Source organism: Drosophila montana, unplaced genomic scaffold (genome assembly GCF_035044405.1).
Source record: "Drosophila montana isolate Dmon_TW-CO22-7 unplaced genomic scaffold, ASM3504440v1 contig_3285_1, whole genome shotgun sequence".
Lineage (NCBI taxonomy): Eukaryota > Metazoa > Arthropoda > Insecta > Diptera > Drosophilidae > Drosophila > Drosophila montana.
The window spans coordinates 45,079-64,169 of record NW_026998169.1 but is presented as its reverse complement, the minus strand read 5'-3'; the positions used below and the strand labels follow the sequence as shown (position 1 = coordinate 64,169).

At 37.3% G+C, this 19,091-nt stretch overlaps 1 protein-coding gene across 3 annotated transcripts; it reads right to left on the bottom strand.

Annotated features, from left to right (window-relative positions):
- Positions 1-2,288: 2,288 nt before the first annotated feature.
- Utx (Utx histone demethylase) lies at positions 2,289-16,806 on the bottom strand. Of its 3 annotated transcripts, XM_064690758.1 has the most exons (15): positions 16,659-16,806; positions 16,259-16,602; positions 15,077-15,185; positions 10,261-10,436; positions 9,271-9,399; positions 8,303-8,528; positions 8,062-8,242; positions 6,883-7,149; positions 6,305-6,674; positions 5,283-5,965; positions 5,089-5,213; positions 4,605-5,024; positions 3,815-4,024; positions 3,149-3,275; positions 2,289-2,588 (listed from the first exon to the last, which is right to left on the bottom strand). In XM_064690758.1, exons 1-15 carry the CDS (start codon positions 16,706-16,708, stop codon positions 2,394-2,396), a joined length of 3,612 nt encoding a protein of 1,203 aa, XP_064546828.1. In that variant the 5' UTR covers positions 16,709-16,806; the 3' UTR covers positions 2,289-2,393. The 3 variants fall into 3 exon arrangements, with proteins under 3 accessions (XP_064546828.1, XP_064546829.1, XP_064546830.1); XM_064690759.1 differs by lacking the exons at positions 15,077-15,185; positions 16,259-16,602; positions 16,659-16,806 and adding an exon at positions 11,121-11,438; XM_064690760.1 differs by lacking the exons at positions 15,077-15,185; positions 16,259-16,602; positions 16,659-16,806 and adding an exon at positions 11,291-11,435.
- Between the last annotated feature and the right edge of the window lie 2,285 nt (positions 16,807-19,091).

The following is a 19,091-nucleotide window of genomic DNA, read 5'->3' as shown; positions in this document are numbered from 1 at the left end:
AAACTCCAACTTATATAGTTATATAGCGAGATGCATCAAGCTCCAGAGGGGGGTCAAGCAAACGAACGATCTTATCCTCCAGGCTACAGCAGAGTTCAATAAATAAAAAAGTAACTAGCAAAATCCAAAAGGCTCAAACAACCCAAAACCAAAAGGTTAACCGGGATAGGCAGAACAGGGTTTTTGAGGTAGGAAAAGGTACTAGTAAAATACAACAGGAGGCTAGAAATCAAGCTCACCCGGTTATGTTCAGAAGAAAACGTTGAAGCTGATTTAGGAACAACTGTCCTTATTAAAAGGAGGTTGGTCCACAAGGACAACCTTCGATAAATCCTTAGACTGCCTTGTGAACGCTCTTCTTTTTACATTAGATTCACTCGGACGATACACCGGTTATAGACGGGGACGTACTAATATGTAATGGACGTAAATACTTAACACATTCCTCAAACCTCTCCAACTACAGACTGATGACGGACGAGACTCTAATGTGAACGGCCATGTTCCCACAATCTCACATACGGAAATTGTTAGAAGTAGACTCAGGATTCGTAGACAGCTTTGCGCTCTGGTTTGTAATCATCATCTTCCTAACGGAGTAAATCAGGAAGCGACGAGACACCCGCAAAATCATGGAATTGTTGGAAAGTCTTGGTACGATCGAGGACGGTTGCACTTTATGAGGGGAGTAGTTGACCACATACTGCCGGCTACCATCGAGAAGCGCCCACGCCGCGTCTTCGGCGGTTAGCGGCACGTGCGACGGCTAGCAGCGGGCCAAATATCAGCGACAGCGCATTGCAAAACATCCGCTGACAAACTGGGTCGCCTGCGCGAGGCGCCTATGCTACGTTAATTGGCCGCACCGACAGCAGCGCTTTGCAGTTTACTTGTAGCTTTTGCTTTGTTGTATTCTTAGTCTTAATTCAGAAACGACCTAAAAATCGACCAGAATCGAACTAAAAACTCACCTGTTTTATTGATGCGCCGATCGATCATCCAACACATTACCTCAATAGTCAAATTGATACATGTATACATGTATAGAAATTTTTGTAACTTGAGGGCATTCTAGAATGAGGTCGTGGAAAGATCCTTGACCAGCTCCAGGGGAACTGCATGAGGTGAATTGACTGGAGCTTTATTTCGTGTGTCTGATTTAAAGAAAAACGCTCCACAATAGTGAACGCCCGAGACTTTAAAGGCTCGACAACCAGTCAGTTGTGAAGTGGGAAATCCGACCAGTAGTAGAATCGAAGCAAAAAGCTCTATATAACAGGACCATCAATACTTCATTCAATGAATATCCTGACGAGTAGCTGCTAAACCGTCGAAAACGACTCACAATTTTCAACTGTCCTCTTTAAATACACAGTGGTGAGGAAGAAAATATTTTCATAGTCCTAGGGATTCTGGAGCAACATGCGTCGTATGACCTAGATCCAAATATTCCTGTAAAAAGTTGGAATATTGAGTCTTGAGGTCAAGGCGATTTGAATGGGTCAGAAATAGACGAAAAGCTTGTTAGTATTTCTTCCCAAGAAATTTCAAACTTACCTTGAAGGGTCACGCCTCGAATATTGGACCCTAGGCAATCTGGTATATGTCCTTCTTTAAAGTGGTAGGTGCAGTTTCTAAGCAGGTTTTCTATCTCCCAAAATCGTCGCACTAATTTATTTGCTCGTCGTTCAGAGCTTTGTTTAAGTTTTCCTACAGCAATCAACGTGGATCCACCCAAACGCGGTCCTAGGTTGACTATCAGTTATGGTAGGCACTACTGGAGACTGTATCGTAATAGTTAACCTATTTCTTTCTGTGTCTTGGGCTGCATTAACTGAAGCTGGTGATGAAGCTGAGAGCCGGAATCCAAGAAGGCACGACCAGGTATCAATGTTCCGGAGAAGTTTTTGACGAAGACCATAGCAGTAGCCAACAGGACAACATCACTGCTGAAATACTGGGCAACGAGAGAGGCTGAGGTAGATGGCGTCGATTTAGAGACAGAGGCATGGGCAACTGATGATGAATAAGCAGGTGCAGTTATGTGACTCGAAGACAGAATTATTTAAATGCAGCAGGGAATAATGGTTCGCTCCGCAGCTCCGACGTCATCCAGAGCTGCATGATCGCAAATGAGGACTCCTTTTCAGACAATTCAGGCACAATGCACGTCGTCTTGCTTCCCTAAGCCGAGAACAAATATATATCCCATGACCAGGTCTGTTTTGTCTGCGTAATCAGACCAGAGTCATCAGTACTCCTAATACCCAACAAAGATAACGGCCAAGTCGAATAAAATCTTATAGAGACCTACATTAATTTAATTTTTTTTTTTCAGTGTAAAAAACGTACAATATAATAAAATATTTTTAATAATATGTTAATTAAGTTAATTAATGGGTTTGTTCAAGTCCTTGCGTTCTATACAGTGTAAAAGAGTCATAAACATGTTCGAGCTCTGACAATCGGTATTCCTCCAAACAGACAATACCTTGCAGCGATGGTGATAGCTTCAGTACACAAGGTAGACAATGGACAACATGCCGTTTCTCTTGCTCTCTTATGAACAACACGTTAAAAACTTCGACCTGCAAATAAAAATAAAAAAGCATTGGTTTGATTATGCAAAACCACATTAACTAAATAAGTGTACATTAACTTAAAAAACATAACTTTTCACCATAAATATAGTAGCAATCGACTGAAAAATGGTGTCATTACCGAAATATTTACTACTTGTTCATTACTTTAAGACTTTAAGACCAAAACGGATTTTAAAGCTTGACTAAGAAATGTAAATATCCGCAACTTTTGGGGGTTGGCATAGGCGTTGCTCGATGGGGTGGGTTTCTTTTGATGAACTTAACAATGCGTGTATAGTATGGGTGTCTGTTTCTGAGTGTATTCTACACACCTACTATAATATATAAAAAATAATACAAATCTAAACTAAACGCCATGGTTTTAAAATTAAATACATGTAAGGCTAAACAAAATGACAGGGTTACTAGCCAAAGTCAGTCTGTTCTTTTAAACTCTTTCTTATATTGCCAAATTGCTTTCTATTGGCATTACAAGCCCAAAAGTATATTGATAATTAATTATTAGGTATTATCTTATAATATATAAAAGCAATTAAGCAACTTACTTCACATTGTCCACAATAGTGGGAAGCCTCGTTCTTACCGCGGCCATTAAACCGAATTTCGACTCCTTTGGACTTCACATATTCTTGTATATGAAAAACAGTTTTTAAAGATTGACACAAGCACATTCTAAAACGAAATAAGTACATATTTATAAATATATCTATATATAAAACTGTTTGACCTGATTGACTAATTGGTCATCAGGTGAGCTGTGCCTATCATTAGACCTAGAAAGTAAGCACTTTATTTGATGGAGGTGCACGTTAAGAATGGGTTTCGTTGTAAGAAAAACCTTGTTGTTTTTATATCTTACATATCTCAACCGAACTTGGAATATACGAGATCTACCAGGGTAAATAAAAATGTTTTATGGAACCCTCTTTCGCGTTTTTTCTCAATTACGGGTAGAATTTCCTTAAGTCCCGTCGTAGCGTGCACCTTCATAGCAAAAGGTAACTTTAGTAGTAATTTCAACTTCGTAACTCTGTGTTAATCAGGCAGAAAAAACAGTAACATCGAACACACATATATGTATATATATATATATATAAAACTGTTTGTTCTGATTGATAACACATTAATCTATATAGATTAAATCAAACTGTTCGTTAACTATATTGGATAAATAAATAATTGTGTATTCGTTTTAATTTTTGTCTACTTACTTTATCAATTCAAAAAGTTTTGTATCAGAAACTTTTATATTTCTCGCCAGGTTCCAGCTTAAATGGACCATGGGAACAATACTTTTAAAACTTTGAAGCTTGTTCCACTCGTATCGTTCTATGGCAAGAGAATACTGTCGTGCAGTAAGTGGTCCAACATTCCATGCTATGTTATTGCACCATCCTACAGACTGTACCCAATGAACACATCTGAAATAATAAGTTGATGCAAATTTTAGACAAGAGTGCTCGATACCAGATACCAGATCGTATGGAAATTATATTTATGACCAGAAAGACGAACTGAGTCGATCTATCCGTGTCCGTCCGTTTATCTGTCTGATTCAGGACAACATTGAGATTATATTCTCGTTTGTCACATGCAGAAAAAATTGACATTGATTTCAATAAATATTCATATCCAAACGAGGAAGTTACAATATGGCGAATGTGTATATACACATACCTATTAGATATTGGAGGCTGATGTGAAAATGGGTTATGAATAGAAAAAATGAACTTGGATATGTGATCCATTTGATTAGTTAGGTTTTTTCTCTTGTAATAGTATGCTCAGAGACTTTAGATCGATATTTATCGAGTTCGGGCGAGGAAAGTAAATCATCGAAGTATGAAGAAATAAATGCGAAAAAAGCATGACATACAAGAGCCTTCAAATAAAATGAAAGTGGACCTCTCACTCGTGTTACATGAATTTACATGATACCATTAGAAACGTTTTAGCCGTTTTCAATAGTTAAAGGGTTTTAATAAACGTATCGTTACTTACCCAGCATTTACCCAAACTAAGTCTCCAGGCTTCTGTATGAAGCGATATACTGGTATATTTTCTTTATATAAGTCTTCTAAAACAGGCCACCACGATCCATGTAAGTAGCTGATATTGTTTTTCTCACACAGATTATGAATGCCACCCCAATAAGCGTCTGGGACAGCGAACCATTCACAATCTCCTGGTCCTATGTTTATATTAATTGAGCAAAAGTTGTTATTTTCTTGATGCCCAGGTGTTCTACTCCCAGGAACTTTCATATATAATTGCACAGTATTCATTCCCAAAATGACGTGGCCTACATGGGACAACATGTTTGCAGCAGAAATTACTCTCGCAAAGGCAGGCAACTTTTGTAATTCACTTAATTGAGGCTTCCATTTACGCTCATCAGATAAATCCACATTGGTTCCAAACCTAAAATAAAAAAAATTATAGCATGATTAATTAAATTAATTGAAACACAAAATTATTTATTTACCTTAGCATTTTACTCCCGTTTTTTGCCTTTTTACGTTTTAAATTAATATTCGAATTAGATACTGAATCCTTAGAATCGGAATCTGACATCACTTGGGAGCATGCTGAACCTTTATCGCCTTCATCCTTAATTCAAATATGGTATAATTTTATTGGTATTTGATTTTCGTTTAAATGTATTGCTTTATTTATTACCTTTAAACTGTCTTGAAAGCTTGATGCTTGATATTGAGCATATTTGGCAATAGTTGTATGAGATCGATGTGATATACAGGCCCAAACTCTCTTTGCTTGAGATACGTCCCAATTTTCATCGGGAGACTGATTCACTTGAGTTCTGACTTCTACGCTGTGATCTGGATTGGCCTCAACAAGAGTTTTGGTTGAAAAGAGTCCCAAATCTAGCTTTAGAGCACCAGCCAAACCACGTACAACGGCAATTGGATGCTTTAAACAAAATTCTTGCAATTGTGGGCTAAAGGCATTTTTTTTGTTTTCCAAATGAACCGATGGAGTGGGCGGTAAGAGCTGCTCTCTCGTAAGCTTCTGCGGTGGGCAATCAGGTGGCGCAGGCGGAGGTGCATTCCTCAAGAGCACTGTAAAATTTGTTGGTGGCTCATGAAACGATAAATTCTGTACAGCAGACCACAATTGTTTCGACTCCATTTGTATATTGAATGCAGGTGATGAATCAGGATCAACATCAAATTCAACTTTTGTCTTTTGTTTAAACATATTGTGACTGTCATCATTGCTTTGTGTTGAACCCTCATATTTAACGGGCTTTTTATCGTCATCAGCCGCACTTTGGTAAATGTCTTCGACTAATTCCGTCGAAATATACTGAGGCCGTTCATTTATCGACTGGCCATTTATGTCTGAGGGATATAAGATCGAAAACAATCAATAATCTTAGTTAATGTTGCAGGTAAGGTTTTTCTACTAATCAAAATAAATGTACTTTTGTTTAACGCTTGTCTTAACAACATATTTAAAACAAGTAAAGAACGTAGCAGTCGAATACCTGGGCCATACTTAAAGCCCCGATATTTCCACTTTTAAATAACTTGTTTACATCTATTTTGGGCTGATATTTCAAAAAACGCAACAAGCTTTTCATAATACTTTTTTTGATCAGATAGTAGTAGTTCAACTTTCAAATATTGCATTGAAAAATTAAAATTTAGTGATCAACATAGGTTTAAAGAAAAACATACCTAATGAAACCTTATCATTAGAAGAAAAAATGCCTTCTAAATCAACTGATTCCTCTTTTATGGTCTTAGATGATATTGCTTCAGAAGAATACGGATTTGTTCCTTCTGGCATAGCTGATGTTACGTATGGAGATGTGTTGTTCCTAAAGGGTTGGCGGTTTGGAGCGGGTAACTGACGTTCTTGCTGTACACTAAAACTTTTTTGATTCTGTTGTACATTTTGTAGCGTACTAATTTCATGTTGACATAGATTGTGCATTTGCTGCTCCGATCGATTCATTACTGACAGGTCGGACTCGTCCTTTGCTCGTTTTGCTGGCGTTGGGTTGCTTTGAGTTCCGTGGTTGTGTGGGTACGGTGGCGGCGGTCCCTAAAGAAAAAAAGCAGTTAGTGAGAAAGTAATCTAAAAGTATTTATTATCAAATAACTAATCACTCTGGTTAAATTTATGTATATAATATATGATGTAAGTAGACTAGTTAATCTGCAACTTCATTCATACTTTTGTATGTTTTTTTTAAATCTATTTTAATAATATAAAAAACTATGTATGTTAAATCGTAAATTATGGAGGTTACCTGTAAAGATGAGTTTTTCCCATACTGTCTTTGCTGCATTTGAAGGTTTTGCTGCTGTTGACGGGAGTTAATTTCTAATGATATTGGAAGGTTCCAAGCCTCTTCAATTGAACACAGCTGGCGGCGTTTAGATGTTATACTTGGCAGTGGTGCGTGGCTCAGTTGTGTTTCAAGAAATTTTACTCGCTGGATTATGCCCTTAGTTAATCCATTTGTACTGCTTGTAAATAATAAAGCTTTATTTCCTTCTTGGGTAGTGGTTATTTTCTATAAAAATAAAATAGACATCCATCCGGTTGTTTTTTTAATATTTAAATAAAGAAATTGCTCTAGTCGAAGGTGTCCGACTTAAAGTTATCTACGCTGTTCTGCGTTGCCGTCGTAATCATAAACGAACAAGCACTAATTGAGATACTTCTTTGCTTAAGTTCTCGGTAAATTAATTGACAAACAATTTAGGTGTTTATATTATAAAAGTTGGGGGTTAAGATTTGTCATAAAAGACGTAGAGATGGCAATATATTTTGAATATTTTTTTCAGGCAAATGAAGCGAAATGCTTTATAATGGCAAACCCAAGCAACCAGGGGCTACTCACAGGATGGAGTTTTTCTTCTTAACATGATCAAAATGGCGCATAAAAACAGTACCAAATTCGACTGAGGTCAAAAATCTAATATTTATCCTAGATCATTCCCATTTCCAGCCAACCGTTCGAGGGGCCGCGAAGCACAAAAGCGAAGGCAAACTTGCTAAATAAATTAATGCTAATGCTTGTTGTAATCACCACAGGGGACACGGAACGGTTTATTCAACCACGGGATCTGACAGAATTCTCTAAGAAAAAAGTCATTGATAAGCCCAGGAGGGCGCAGAACTTCATGAATCGAGTTTGACGATCCGTATAGCTGCTGCCCGTCCTCTTCTTTGGCCAATGTATTTGGTGTCTGTACAGAAATAATTTTTTTTATTCGCCACCCGTGGATTAAACTGGGAATCTGGTGCTTAGTTGCTAACATATTTCAGTATACTCCTGACGTATACCCCCCACTTTTAAGAATCGTAGAATTATGTTTGGTAAAACATATACTCATAAAAGAAGTACGGCAGAAATGAACTCCACAGAATTGTATTGAAGGTAAAAATAATTGAGTTAGTGATTATTTAATTGATTATATACCTGTTTTGAAATTTGTTTAACTGCATTTAAATAGCACGCGTATGCATCTCGCAATTGCCCACAACTTTCATAAAGAATACCTAAATTCGTCCATGCCGATCTATGTTCTTTATCTAGTTGAACTGCGCATATGTATGCTTGGAGCGCATCTGTTGGTTGGTTTTGCTGCTGATATAAGACACTAAACAAAATAATGATTAGTTTTATTTGGCCACGCAAATAAATTGGAAGCTAAAATTACCCGATTGAGCACCAGGTATCCGCATTCCCTTCACTTTTTTCGACCGAGTTCCGATAGGCTAAGAACGCATCATGAACCTTATTAACCCCAGCGTAACATCTTCCCAGTAAGTATAATGATTGTCCACACTTTGGATCGGCTTCAATTGATTTTTGTAAAAAACGTAATGCATTAGATTCACGTTCTTTTTTTTCGCCTAGGCATTCGACACAATGATACATCCATCCTGAAAAGCATCAAGCAAATATTTTTAAAATATTCAAACGACTAATTCGAGTAAGTTATGTTAAGTGAATATTTTATATTTGTAATAAAATTTTTGCGGGTATATGAAATTATATATTTTAGGCAATGGCAATGATGCTGTTTGCTATGATTTGTGGAATGGAAAATATGCATGTGCAAATACCAAACCAACACTAAACCCAAAAACAATCTGCTTAGTTACCTGATTGTTTGTTGTTTCTTATAACCTATAGCTCTCGTATTCTTTCAAAATAAATCTATGGATGTTAAAGTATTGAATAATCGATTTTCGCTATCTCGCAGTTGAGAAAGAAGAAGACTACAAACAGAATACTCTGTAATGCTTGTTGTCATCACTACAAAGGACCCGGAACGGTTCATGTAAAGCATAGTAAGTTAGACAAAGTTTAAGATATAAAGGTGCATAATTACTTTTTGGCCAGAGAAGTTTAATTGGCTAGTCAACTCAGGAGTCGCTCTTCAGGGTAATTATCTTATGAATAAATATTGCAGCAAGCATAATTCTACGATTAATTAAAGAGGGAAGATTAATTGGCACTGGCTCAAATGTTCCTTATTGCTCGATTACAATCAAGTTTGTAAATATGCCATTTGATAGACAATAAGATTTAACAGTCCTAAAACTTTTCACAACTTTTTAGATAGACTTAATGCTTATAATATTTAGTGGTTTAAATTCATTAAACTTTATAACATCTTACCTAATTGTCTGTATATGTCCGCTTTCAGATCCAACGATATATTTCTGTCATTTAATATAAATTCATATGATTCTTTTGCAGCTTTGTGCTTATTTTGTACTTCATACAGATGAGCTATTTGAAATTTCACTGAAAAATAAACAATTAATATTTTAAATGGTTAAAATTTGTACAAACTATAGTTGTTGTAAAACTGTAACTACTACGAAAGTATGTCTTTGAACATAGTCCCGCTATAAAATGTATATATATTCCGTACCCATGATATGAATACAAGTGAACTACAACCTATATATTAGCCGGCCTTGCCCGTGGCGTGTTTTGTAATAAAAATTTCAAATACAACTTTTACAGTGTCCGCCCGTGGAAAATTTAATTCTACCCGTACTATCTTAAACTTCACATTTAAAAAATATTCCTTAATCCATAGAATAAAGAACCATAAGTTGGAGTTAATTGCTTCCGGCTATGTTAGCCTTTATGAAGAAAATCTTGAAACCGAAAAAAAAGTTTGACCCGTATAATGTGTCCATTATGATCCTGTAACATCAGCCACCAAATAATTGACCCCCATTTCCACCAAGGAGGGATGGATTTTTGCAAAAGGTGTGACACACCAAGTGAATTTGAAAATAGATGTTTTAAAATAAGTTTGAGGCCGATCGGACGGTAACAAAAAGTTTTATACTATCGCGAGTTTTCCACACTTGCGGGTGGAATTTCCCGAAGCCCCGTCTTAACGTGAGTTAACTACAGTCAAAATTTAAGCGTTGATCACCAATCAGTCGGTCAGTCAGGACAAACAGTTCTATATATAGAGATATATACTTCGAAACGAGCCTCTCAAGTTTTAAAAAAGTAATTTGTGCAAATAAAATACAATAATAATCTCTACTATTGTATTTTATTTATACAAATTACTCAGAAATAACTACAGAACTCGGAATCTATTAGTGGAAAATGATTGAGAACATTTATAAAGCAGTATACCTTGAAGATCCGTAAACGTAGAGGGCGATGAATCCGCCAACGCCAGTTGCAAGTGTTTAAGTGCACTCCGAAAGTCACCATTAACCTTGAGCATCAGTCCTAGACGTAGATGGACTTCATTTGCACAGGTGAAATGTGGGTTCAAGTATAAAAGTTCTTGAAACAGTTTAATTGACCTAAAAAATTAAAGATGTAAGTTCTTTATTTTTTATTATACGAGGCACGCAGTCAAACAGAATATATTTGGGTAAGATGGTTTGTGTAAATTTATGGAAAAGGGAGAAAGATGCATTACATCTAGCCATGTTTCAGATATTCCGAAAAGTGGCAAACAGTTCTAAAATGGACTTAAACAAAAATCTCTGAACTCGGATGGTAAACAAAAAAGCTTTATACAAACGGTTTTCTCTTATCTCTTATCTTAATTTGTATGAAAAACTATTTTTTTATGAAGTTATTTTGACCAGACACGACCTTTATTAGTTTTTATATGCTCCTTACATATATGTAAAATTCTTGCACAATATAATATAGCTGCCATAGGAATGATTGACACAAATAAAATTCAAGAAGGAGAAAATTTGTTTAATAATGAAGCCCGACGTTAACTCATTTGACAATGCTGCCTATATATGTCACGTCTTATCATGTTTGTATTACTTTATTAAGCTGCATAGAAAGAATCGGTCGAAAAATATGTTTTTGTATGGCAAAATATTGTCTTTTACAGGAAATTTATAACAAACTCAGCATTTATGAGCTTCACTATTCCTATGCATAGCAATTATTCGGTGTGCCTTTGTTTCTTTTTTTTTATTATAACAAACACAATTTAATATGATATATGATTTGGCTCTTACTTATAGATATATGTCCGCACTTTATAGATTTGATTAATTTTGTTCTTGAATTTTCTCACATGTGTTTACAAGCAGTAATTATGATTTAAAACATAACTTGTACACTTAAGTCTAGATATGTATGCACAAAAACACACAGTATTTGTGTATGGCTAGTGTTACGCACATACTTTAATAGAATTTCCAAAAACTACTTTAAGTTGACTCATTGTAAGATGTGAAGTTTTTAATTTGTACTAGTTCGTCGCAGTGTTGAGAATTTATTTGGCAGTGTTTTTATTTATTTAAATTAAAAATAACACGGTCAATACACATTCAAAATTCCATGGTTTTTAATTTACTGACTAGTGGTGGCATGAAAATGTAAAACATATCGATAGGTCCGTTTAGAAGCCGTCGATACTATTGTATAAGTCTAAGAGTATGTTTCTACTGGCACTGCGTTTGCATTCACATCCGATATACCAAGATGTGCGCTTAAAAACCTATATAAATACCATGGTTGATAGGTACGGCATTTATCAAACGGAATGAACGTAAAACGTAGTACATTTGATAATTAACCACTGTAAATACTTTTTTAAAGGGGTTATTTAAATATCAACCTTATTAGGTTCTAGAAATTCATAACATATTTTATTTTAAAAATCTATTATAGGTTGTGGATTTATAGGGGAAAATATTTATTCGATGGGTATATTATTTGGCGAACCATCGTGTTCGTTCTTTTCCGATTCCACTCACTATAAAAAACAATTCACTCCGTTCTTATATACATGTAGACGGTAATATAATTTTGTCATGATAGAAGGAGTCTATCTGACCGTTTCTATGCAAAGAAGCCTCTCTGTTTGAAAGTTATCGTCTTTAAACTTTGCATAGGTTTGTCCTTCTGCGCATAAGTAAGTCGAAACCGCCCGCAAAGGAACGATCGATTAAAAACTAAGGTCTATATTTGTTTTTCAGGCATCTTGACCAACCTGGATTATCAACCTTATCAACCGATTGGTTGAAAGTTAAATTTTTGTAGGGAAAACTTTTTTGGGTTTCAAGGTGTCTTGACCAACCTCAGCATTTATAAAATAAACTAAACTTCCCACATAAATGCAAAATCGTATCTACATCGGGAACTCTATTATATAGCTGATATAGGAACGATAGGTGGAAAAGTAGTTCTCATATAAGAAAATATTCAGTTTTCTAGTTTTACGAGCTTCACTTTTCTTACATATCTGCAAAACCGTAAGGCTGACTACAAGGGAATTATATCTTCGGTGTGCCCGATCCTTATGTTCTCATAATACACCTGATTGAATGTAAAAGTTGGTAGTAGAAACACGTCTGAAGATTTATAGATAGTTGTGAAAGAAATCGCCAAACACAGTGCCGCAATTGCTCGTAAAGCACTGTAGGGCAACGCCAGGGTCGCACCAAACAGTGCCCAATCTGTAATAGGCAACAAGGACTGCAACGACGTTAACCTCGCTTCTCCGCCCAATATGTGGAGGTTTGTAAAAAGACACCGACTTTGTTTCTCGTGTCTACGAGATGGCCACTTGGCAAGGATCAATGGATGCCGGAAGAGGCATCATCGCCTTTTACATGATACTGCAAACAGTCACAAGGCACCGCAGCTAGAAGGTAATGGAGTTGTTAGGTGCTAAATACTGGACGGATGCCGCTGCCAGCGGATCCGTACATAAAGGCACCGCAGCCAGTGGATGCCCAAGTGGCGTTAGTTGTTTAGATTCGGATGGAGAACGCCTATTATTCCGCATATTTCCAGTGACAATGCACGAGGCCAATAAGCGACTATGATAGTCGACGACGCGACCTAGATCCAAAAGAGGAACCTAGACAACTAAATATGCAATGGTTTGGTGGAAGAGCGACCAGAGAGCCGACCACAGTGGTAAGCATGGAAATTAGTGATGGGAATGAACGCAAACGTCATGTATTGCAAAATGTGTTCACCGTGTCCAACCTCAGTTTACCAATGCAAAGTCTTCATGTACGTGATGTCCAAACGTTGGGCAACGGTGCACGACTTCCAATGAAACCGTATCGCGGTGCTGTACCAAAACTTCTGATTGGACTAGACCATAGGCATCTTGGACTGACAATGCAAACTAGATGGTTTGCAACACAGAGGCCATATGCCGCAGCCACCGTACTTGGATGGGTGGTCTTTGGGATGGAAAAAGGTCAATCGGAAACGTCATGGTAAATGACTACTTAGATATCGAGACTCTTGGTGTGAAGCAGCCAGCGACGATCTACGAGAACAAAAGATACTCGAATACACCACGGTGAAAAATGGGCAACGTTCATTGTCTGTCATATTCGGGGCATTAAAATAAATTACTCAGACCACCAAACCTTGACTTTTGGTAGGTAGAACCCTTCACTGAAAATCGAAAGAAACCTTAAGCTTAAAAAGAGGATCGTCGAATTTTTCTAGCTAATCATACATGCTACTGTAGAGTATAACCAACCTTTGCACTCCTTGATGGGAAAGATACCGATCGTGATAATACACGCATCTACCGATGAATTCAGGTAATCGATCAGAAATTCGAGATTCGAGAAGACTCAGCAGCTACATTTAGAAAGAAACAAACCGAAAAGGTAGGTCAAGGTATAAGATGTAGGAGAAACGGTATTTGCCAAGACCAGCAGAAAAATAGGAAACAAACTAAGCCCTTTGTGCACGGAGTTAACTTTTAAAGCAGACGTAGGATGGTCAATCCCAATTAAGGGGAGGATGGTCCACAAGGACAACCCAAATAACGGTTGTTTCACCATATCAAAAAAATATAAATAGATTATATATAAAATAGACTCAATAGATTAAATTCCTTCCTTCCTTCTTGGATGCTTGGTGGGACGGTCTTATTCTTACTAGCGATAAGAAATTCTCGGATCACCGTCTATTCGGATTCAAATGTATTAGTGTGACCCGCAGGATTACGACAGGCACAAGAGTAATATAACGGAGTTTTCAAACATAGAGGAGGGAACAAGAAAATTCAATAAAACCAAATAAGGGAATTGACGCGAGGACCTAAACAAATCCTGTCCATAGCGGCTTCACCGTTACTAAATATCATTAGCCATGATCTAGTGCTGATCATGCCGCTCTTCCATAGGTTGAACGAACACAAACCGCGCATCATTCAAGAAGGGCGGGTCGCCTAAGGCCTGGTCTAACGAGTGCCCTTCGCAGGTAGTAATTTAGTAGATTATAAGTAACCTATATTTTAGTTTAAATTATATGGCTGACATTAAAAATAAAAGTTATAAGAAATGTTATATATACCTTTCATTGAAAAACTTTTAAATAAAAATAGTATAAATTATTCTCTTCAAAAGTGCTGCGTTAGCTTTGAAACTAGTGTGTGTCATTTATAGATATATGCTTATAAAAATGCGGAATGATTGTGACGGTATCTCAGCGCTGAGTACAGGAAATCTCAACTAGTGTACTTTTATTTGTATTAAATTTATAGACGATTAGGACTATTTTGCGGATTTTATGTAACCACTGTTTTTATGGGCGATGCGTAGCGCCAAATGTTAAGAATTTAGCATAACGATTCAATATTAGTTTGTTTTGTTGGAGTTACTGTCAGAATTTAGTATAAGAACGAAAGGGAAAATTAAACAAAGCCTTACACCATGAAATAATTAATTTTGTTCAATTTTTCACTTCACATCAACTCCCCGATTCGAAATTTCCGCCGAATTATTTAACTTTCTGGTTATTCAAAGAGATGTTCTTAAGTCGGTTTCATCAATTGATTTGACAAATTTCACGAGCCTAAATTCAGAATTAAATTCTATTATTTCTGTACTATTTATAATTATTAAAAAAAAATATTTTAAGACAATAACGATATTTTTTTTATATGTAATGCAGTTAATAATAAATATATATAAACAGTTTTATTAATTACCATTTGAAACAGCGAAATTCAAAATAAACGATTCCCAGTCCGTATATAAAAGCATGGTTATTCCAATATTTTTCACACAATCTCATATACTTTTGATATGCGGATAGAGCTGTAAAGAAAAAGAAAAAATTCAAATTCAAAAGTATTCAATATAATTAATTACACAACACGAATATCATATACGAATATGGTCGACTCTGATGAGATCATTTACTTCCACGTTCAGTTTTTTCTAAAGTCATTTAATTAGGACAACATCACTTTCAGCCACCTATTCAATTCCTCGCAAAAATAAAAGTTACATTGTGGCTTTAATTGATGGGCAGTTCTAATTGATGTATTTATTTGACTTATAGTTATGTTGCGAAGGTGGAGCTGCCGAAAGCTATTGAATGACAGAGGCTTGATCTGTATATTCTAGTAGCTACATGTCAAGGTTGTTGTCTCTCCTAAAAGATTTTCTCAAAAGAACAGAACTTGGATAACGGTTTTAATCGAACTTACGTTCTCCAACGCCCATAGGTTCTGAGATCTACGCATTCAGGCATACGAGCTTGGCTAGATAGACTCAGCTTGGTCTGCTACAAAAGCATGGAGGTTGTCAGCAAAGCGCAACTTTGTCTGAAATGCTTCCTTCTACCTGTTGCATACATTTGAATAAATCCATTATACCCTTTTGCCAATTTTTAATTGGTTCAGGGTATAAAACTACGGCTCGGCAAAGAATAAAATATGTGTATTTAGGTACGAATGCACGACATAAAATTTAGGGCAAATGCTGCTAGCTCGAAAAGGTAAATAAGGATTCCCAAAACTTGACAGCATGCCATGTATATATGTGTATAATAATAGTTTTACAATATTTGAAAGATTTGTTGCTGTTGACTTTTAAAATTTGAGTAATTGATGCAGAATGATTCGTTAGATCATGCAAAAAGCGAAAAACTATACCAAAAAGTGTTTCTTGCATATATGTAAATATATGGGTCTTACAAGTTTTGAAGATTGTTTTATATTTGGATTATTGTAATCTCCAATATGAATTTCTAACATACCTATACGCAATTATTGCATGAATTACTAAATACCATAACTAAGTTGCACAATAAGCAAGCCGAAAGGCAAGGACATGATTTGCGTAGAAGGAAGGCGACATATAAATGTGTTTAAAACTAAGTTTACCTTCATAGTATTCAGATCTGAGAAGATGCAGGTGACCGAGTTTGCAATAAGTGTTTATGTCCACTTCTTCAATTCCTTGGTTTACATTAGGTACAATTTCAGTTGCCAATCCAAATTTGATGTCTTTGTTGTCAGATTCCATTTGTCCGGAATTTTCCTTTATATGTTCATCTTTAACTAAAATATTACTTTTCGAATTTGCATGTTTGCCATCGCGTTGTTTAACTATATTTGATGAACAAGAGCTGGCTATTTCATCTTGCAAGATTGTAATGGTTTGCTGAATAAGGTCGTTAATTTCAGCATTCCTGGGATCCGACAAATCAAGAAAACCATAATACCGGCTAAAATATATAAAAGTTAATATATAAACGTAAAAATTGTTATAAATATGTTTTACCTATCTAAATCCATAGCCGTTAGGATATCGTCAATGGAGATTTGAAACATTGTGCATTGTTTTTTTATATAAATAATTTTTTAATATATTCAATCGCTTGTAAACGAACTCATTCACTTATTGCAAGTTTTATTATGTTTATTACAATTATTCAGTTCATTCGTTCATGAACTAAACATTCAGTTCACTTGTTCATCTGTTCATGAACGATAAAGATTAGCGGTACTCCTTCTCAATTAATTAATATTTCTTTACTTAGACTAGTGTGGAATTTCGTCAATTGCCCTTGTAGAGAAATTTTGCACACCCTTAAAGCATTCCACTTATCCTACATTTATTAATTTGATATACAATTTTGATAGTCTATATAATATTATATTGCGGCTTTGAATATAGGTATTAACTCTTTATATATTATGCGTCATCTGTTTCCTTTTTATACCCTGAACCCATTAAAAGTGGTTATAAAGGGTATAATATATTTGTGCAAATGTATGTAACAGGCATATTATATATATACATGTATATATTGTTGATCAGCATCAATAGCCAAGACGATCTAGCCTAGGATCTACATTCCGGACAGACAGACCGTCTGATCCTAGTGCCCGCACAGTAAGAGTCCTATTTTTTACGTAAATCTCGTAAGCTATAAGAGCTAATTTTAATTTTAATGCAATTGAATATTTCAGAAGATCTACTGTTGAAAATTTCATCAGATCGGTTTTGACTGGCCACGAGTTAGCGGCATCTACCGCATATTGCAAGAACTTCTGTATACATACATCAAAATGAATTTTTTTTTAACAATGGAACACAGAGCAGCGGGCAACCCTGCCCTGCAAGAGAAAAGTGGGACTGAAACCCGTCGAGTCCGCCATACTTGTAGTCACCGCTAGCAATATATCAGGCAAGAGATCGTTGCACGAACTCTTATGGCCCTCGATAAACTGCGCTATCATGGTCTTTACGGTCCTGTTGGTCCTCTCTGTGGGATTCTCTTGGGGAAAGTATGGGGCGGTGTACCGAACTTCTACAACCAGCGACTCCAGAAAAGACCTGAAGCTTCGACTTGTGAACTGCACCACGTTGTCACACACAAAACGCAGTAGTAGCCCCTCGTAGGACTCCAAATGTCTATACAATTGCCCCTTTTCCTCTACATTTCTCTACTCGCGACCCTTTTGCTTGCTGACAGGTCTCTGAAGAATGCCTTGATAGAGCATCAGCCACGACGTTGAGGTTCTTTTGTCGATAGTGGACTTCAACTGCAATAGCCCCCCTCCCGGGAGGGCTCTCGATTAGTTCAGCCATTAGAATGCCAGGTGATCAGTGATCATGCGTAAGCTTTTACCAGCTCCTGCATTTCTTTATATTCTGCCTAAAGTTGGCTGCCTTTAACCGGCGGAAGAACTATCCAAAATTCTCGGAGTGTTTTTCTCTTGTCGTTCTTATCCCCACGACATAGTCTAGGAAGGCGAACGCATGAGGCTCCATTTTCGGCTCTATTACCGTGTCCAATACCTAATAGGAAGGTCGCACAAGCCGTATGTTGTCCAAATGGCATTACTCGCCATTAGAATAAATCTCTTCCCAGCACCGTAAATGCCGTGCATTCCCCTCGGACGGCTCGACGGCACCTGCCTGGTTAACCTCATCTACCTGTTCTCACCCTCTGCATGGCCGAGTTCCTCGGGTAGTACTTTTGCTTCGATGGCTCGTCAGCTTTAAACCGGATCTTACGCTCCGCAATATGCGAGATCCCGTGCAGGCTCTCGAAGAGTGTCAGTTCCGACTCCAGGGACTCTCTCAGTTCCGGTGGCCCCTCTGCCTTCTCTATTAAAGAATCACTTTGCGTACCATCTCCTTCGAACACCACTCCGATCTCAGATGGAGGTCTTGGACTTTTCGAGTGGCCTAGACTTCTCTACTGTGGCCCGATCTCCTGCGTCTGGTTGGATTCTAGCCTTTGCCCCTACTTCCTCCGTTTTCCGGCATATGTCCGCCATACCAACTCCATGATCAGCGCGTTGCTGTTGCTGCAGCTGTTTCCATCGCCTTTCGGGATCCTCGTGGGTTCGGTCGGTTCCGAGTATGGCCTTTCCTCCGCTTCCTTCTTCTGTTCTCTCCGTTCCCCGACGTGGGAAGCTTTCTGTCGGCTCTTTGCTCAACCCAGGCCCCGCGGCCGGTCCTACCACCGTCTTTAGAACCAACTCAGCTTTGCCGCAACGCACAGGAAATCCATCCCTAGGATGATGTGGTCTACCACGGAGGGCATGATAAGCATCGGCATGCTGATCACTTTCCCCGCTAGGCCAACATCTTACCACAACGCCGTCCCTTCTTCCATCTGGATCCATTTGCCTGATGAATACGCGTCTGCACATGCTGCGCCCTCCCCTGAATCGCCCACGTGCGTACCCAATCTTCACT

Bases quoted from the DNA above. Each gene is read 5' to 3' on its own strand.
- Utx (XM_064690758.1), bottom strand. From the start codon at position 16,708: ATGTTTCAAATCTCCATTGACGATATCCTAACGGCTATGGATTTAGAT. The intron at 8,243-8,302 runs GTAATTTTAGCT...TATTTTGTTTAG, and splicing joins GATACCTGGTGCTCAATCGG to TGTCTTATATCAGCAGCAAA. The intron at 2,589-3,148 runs GTAAGTTGCTTA...TTTTATTTGCAG, and splicing joins ACTATTGTGGACAATGTGAA to GTCGAAGTTTTTAACGTGTT.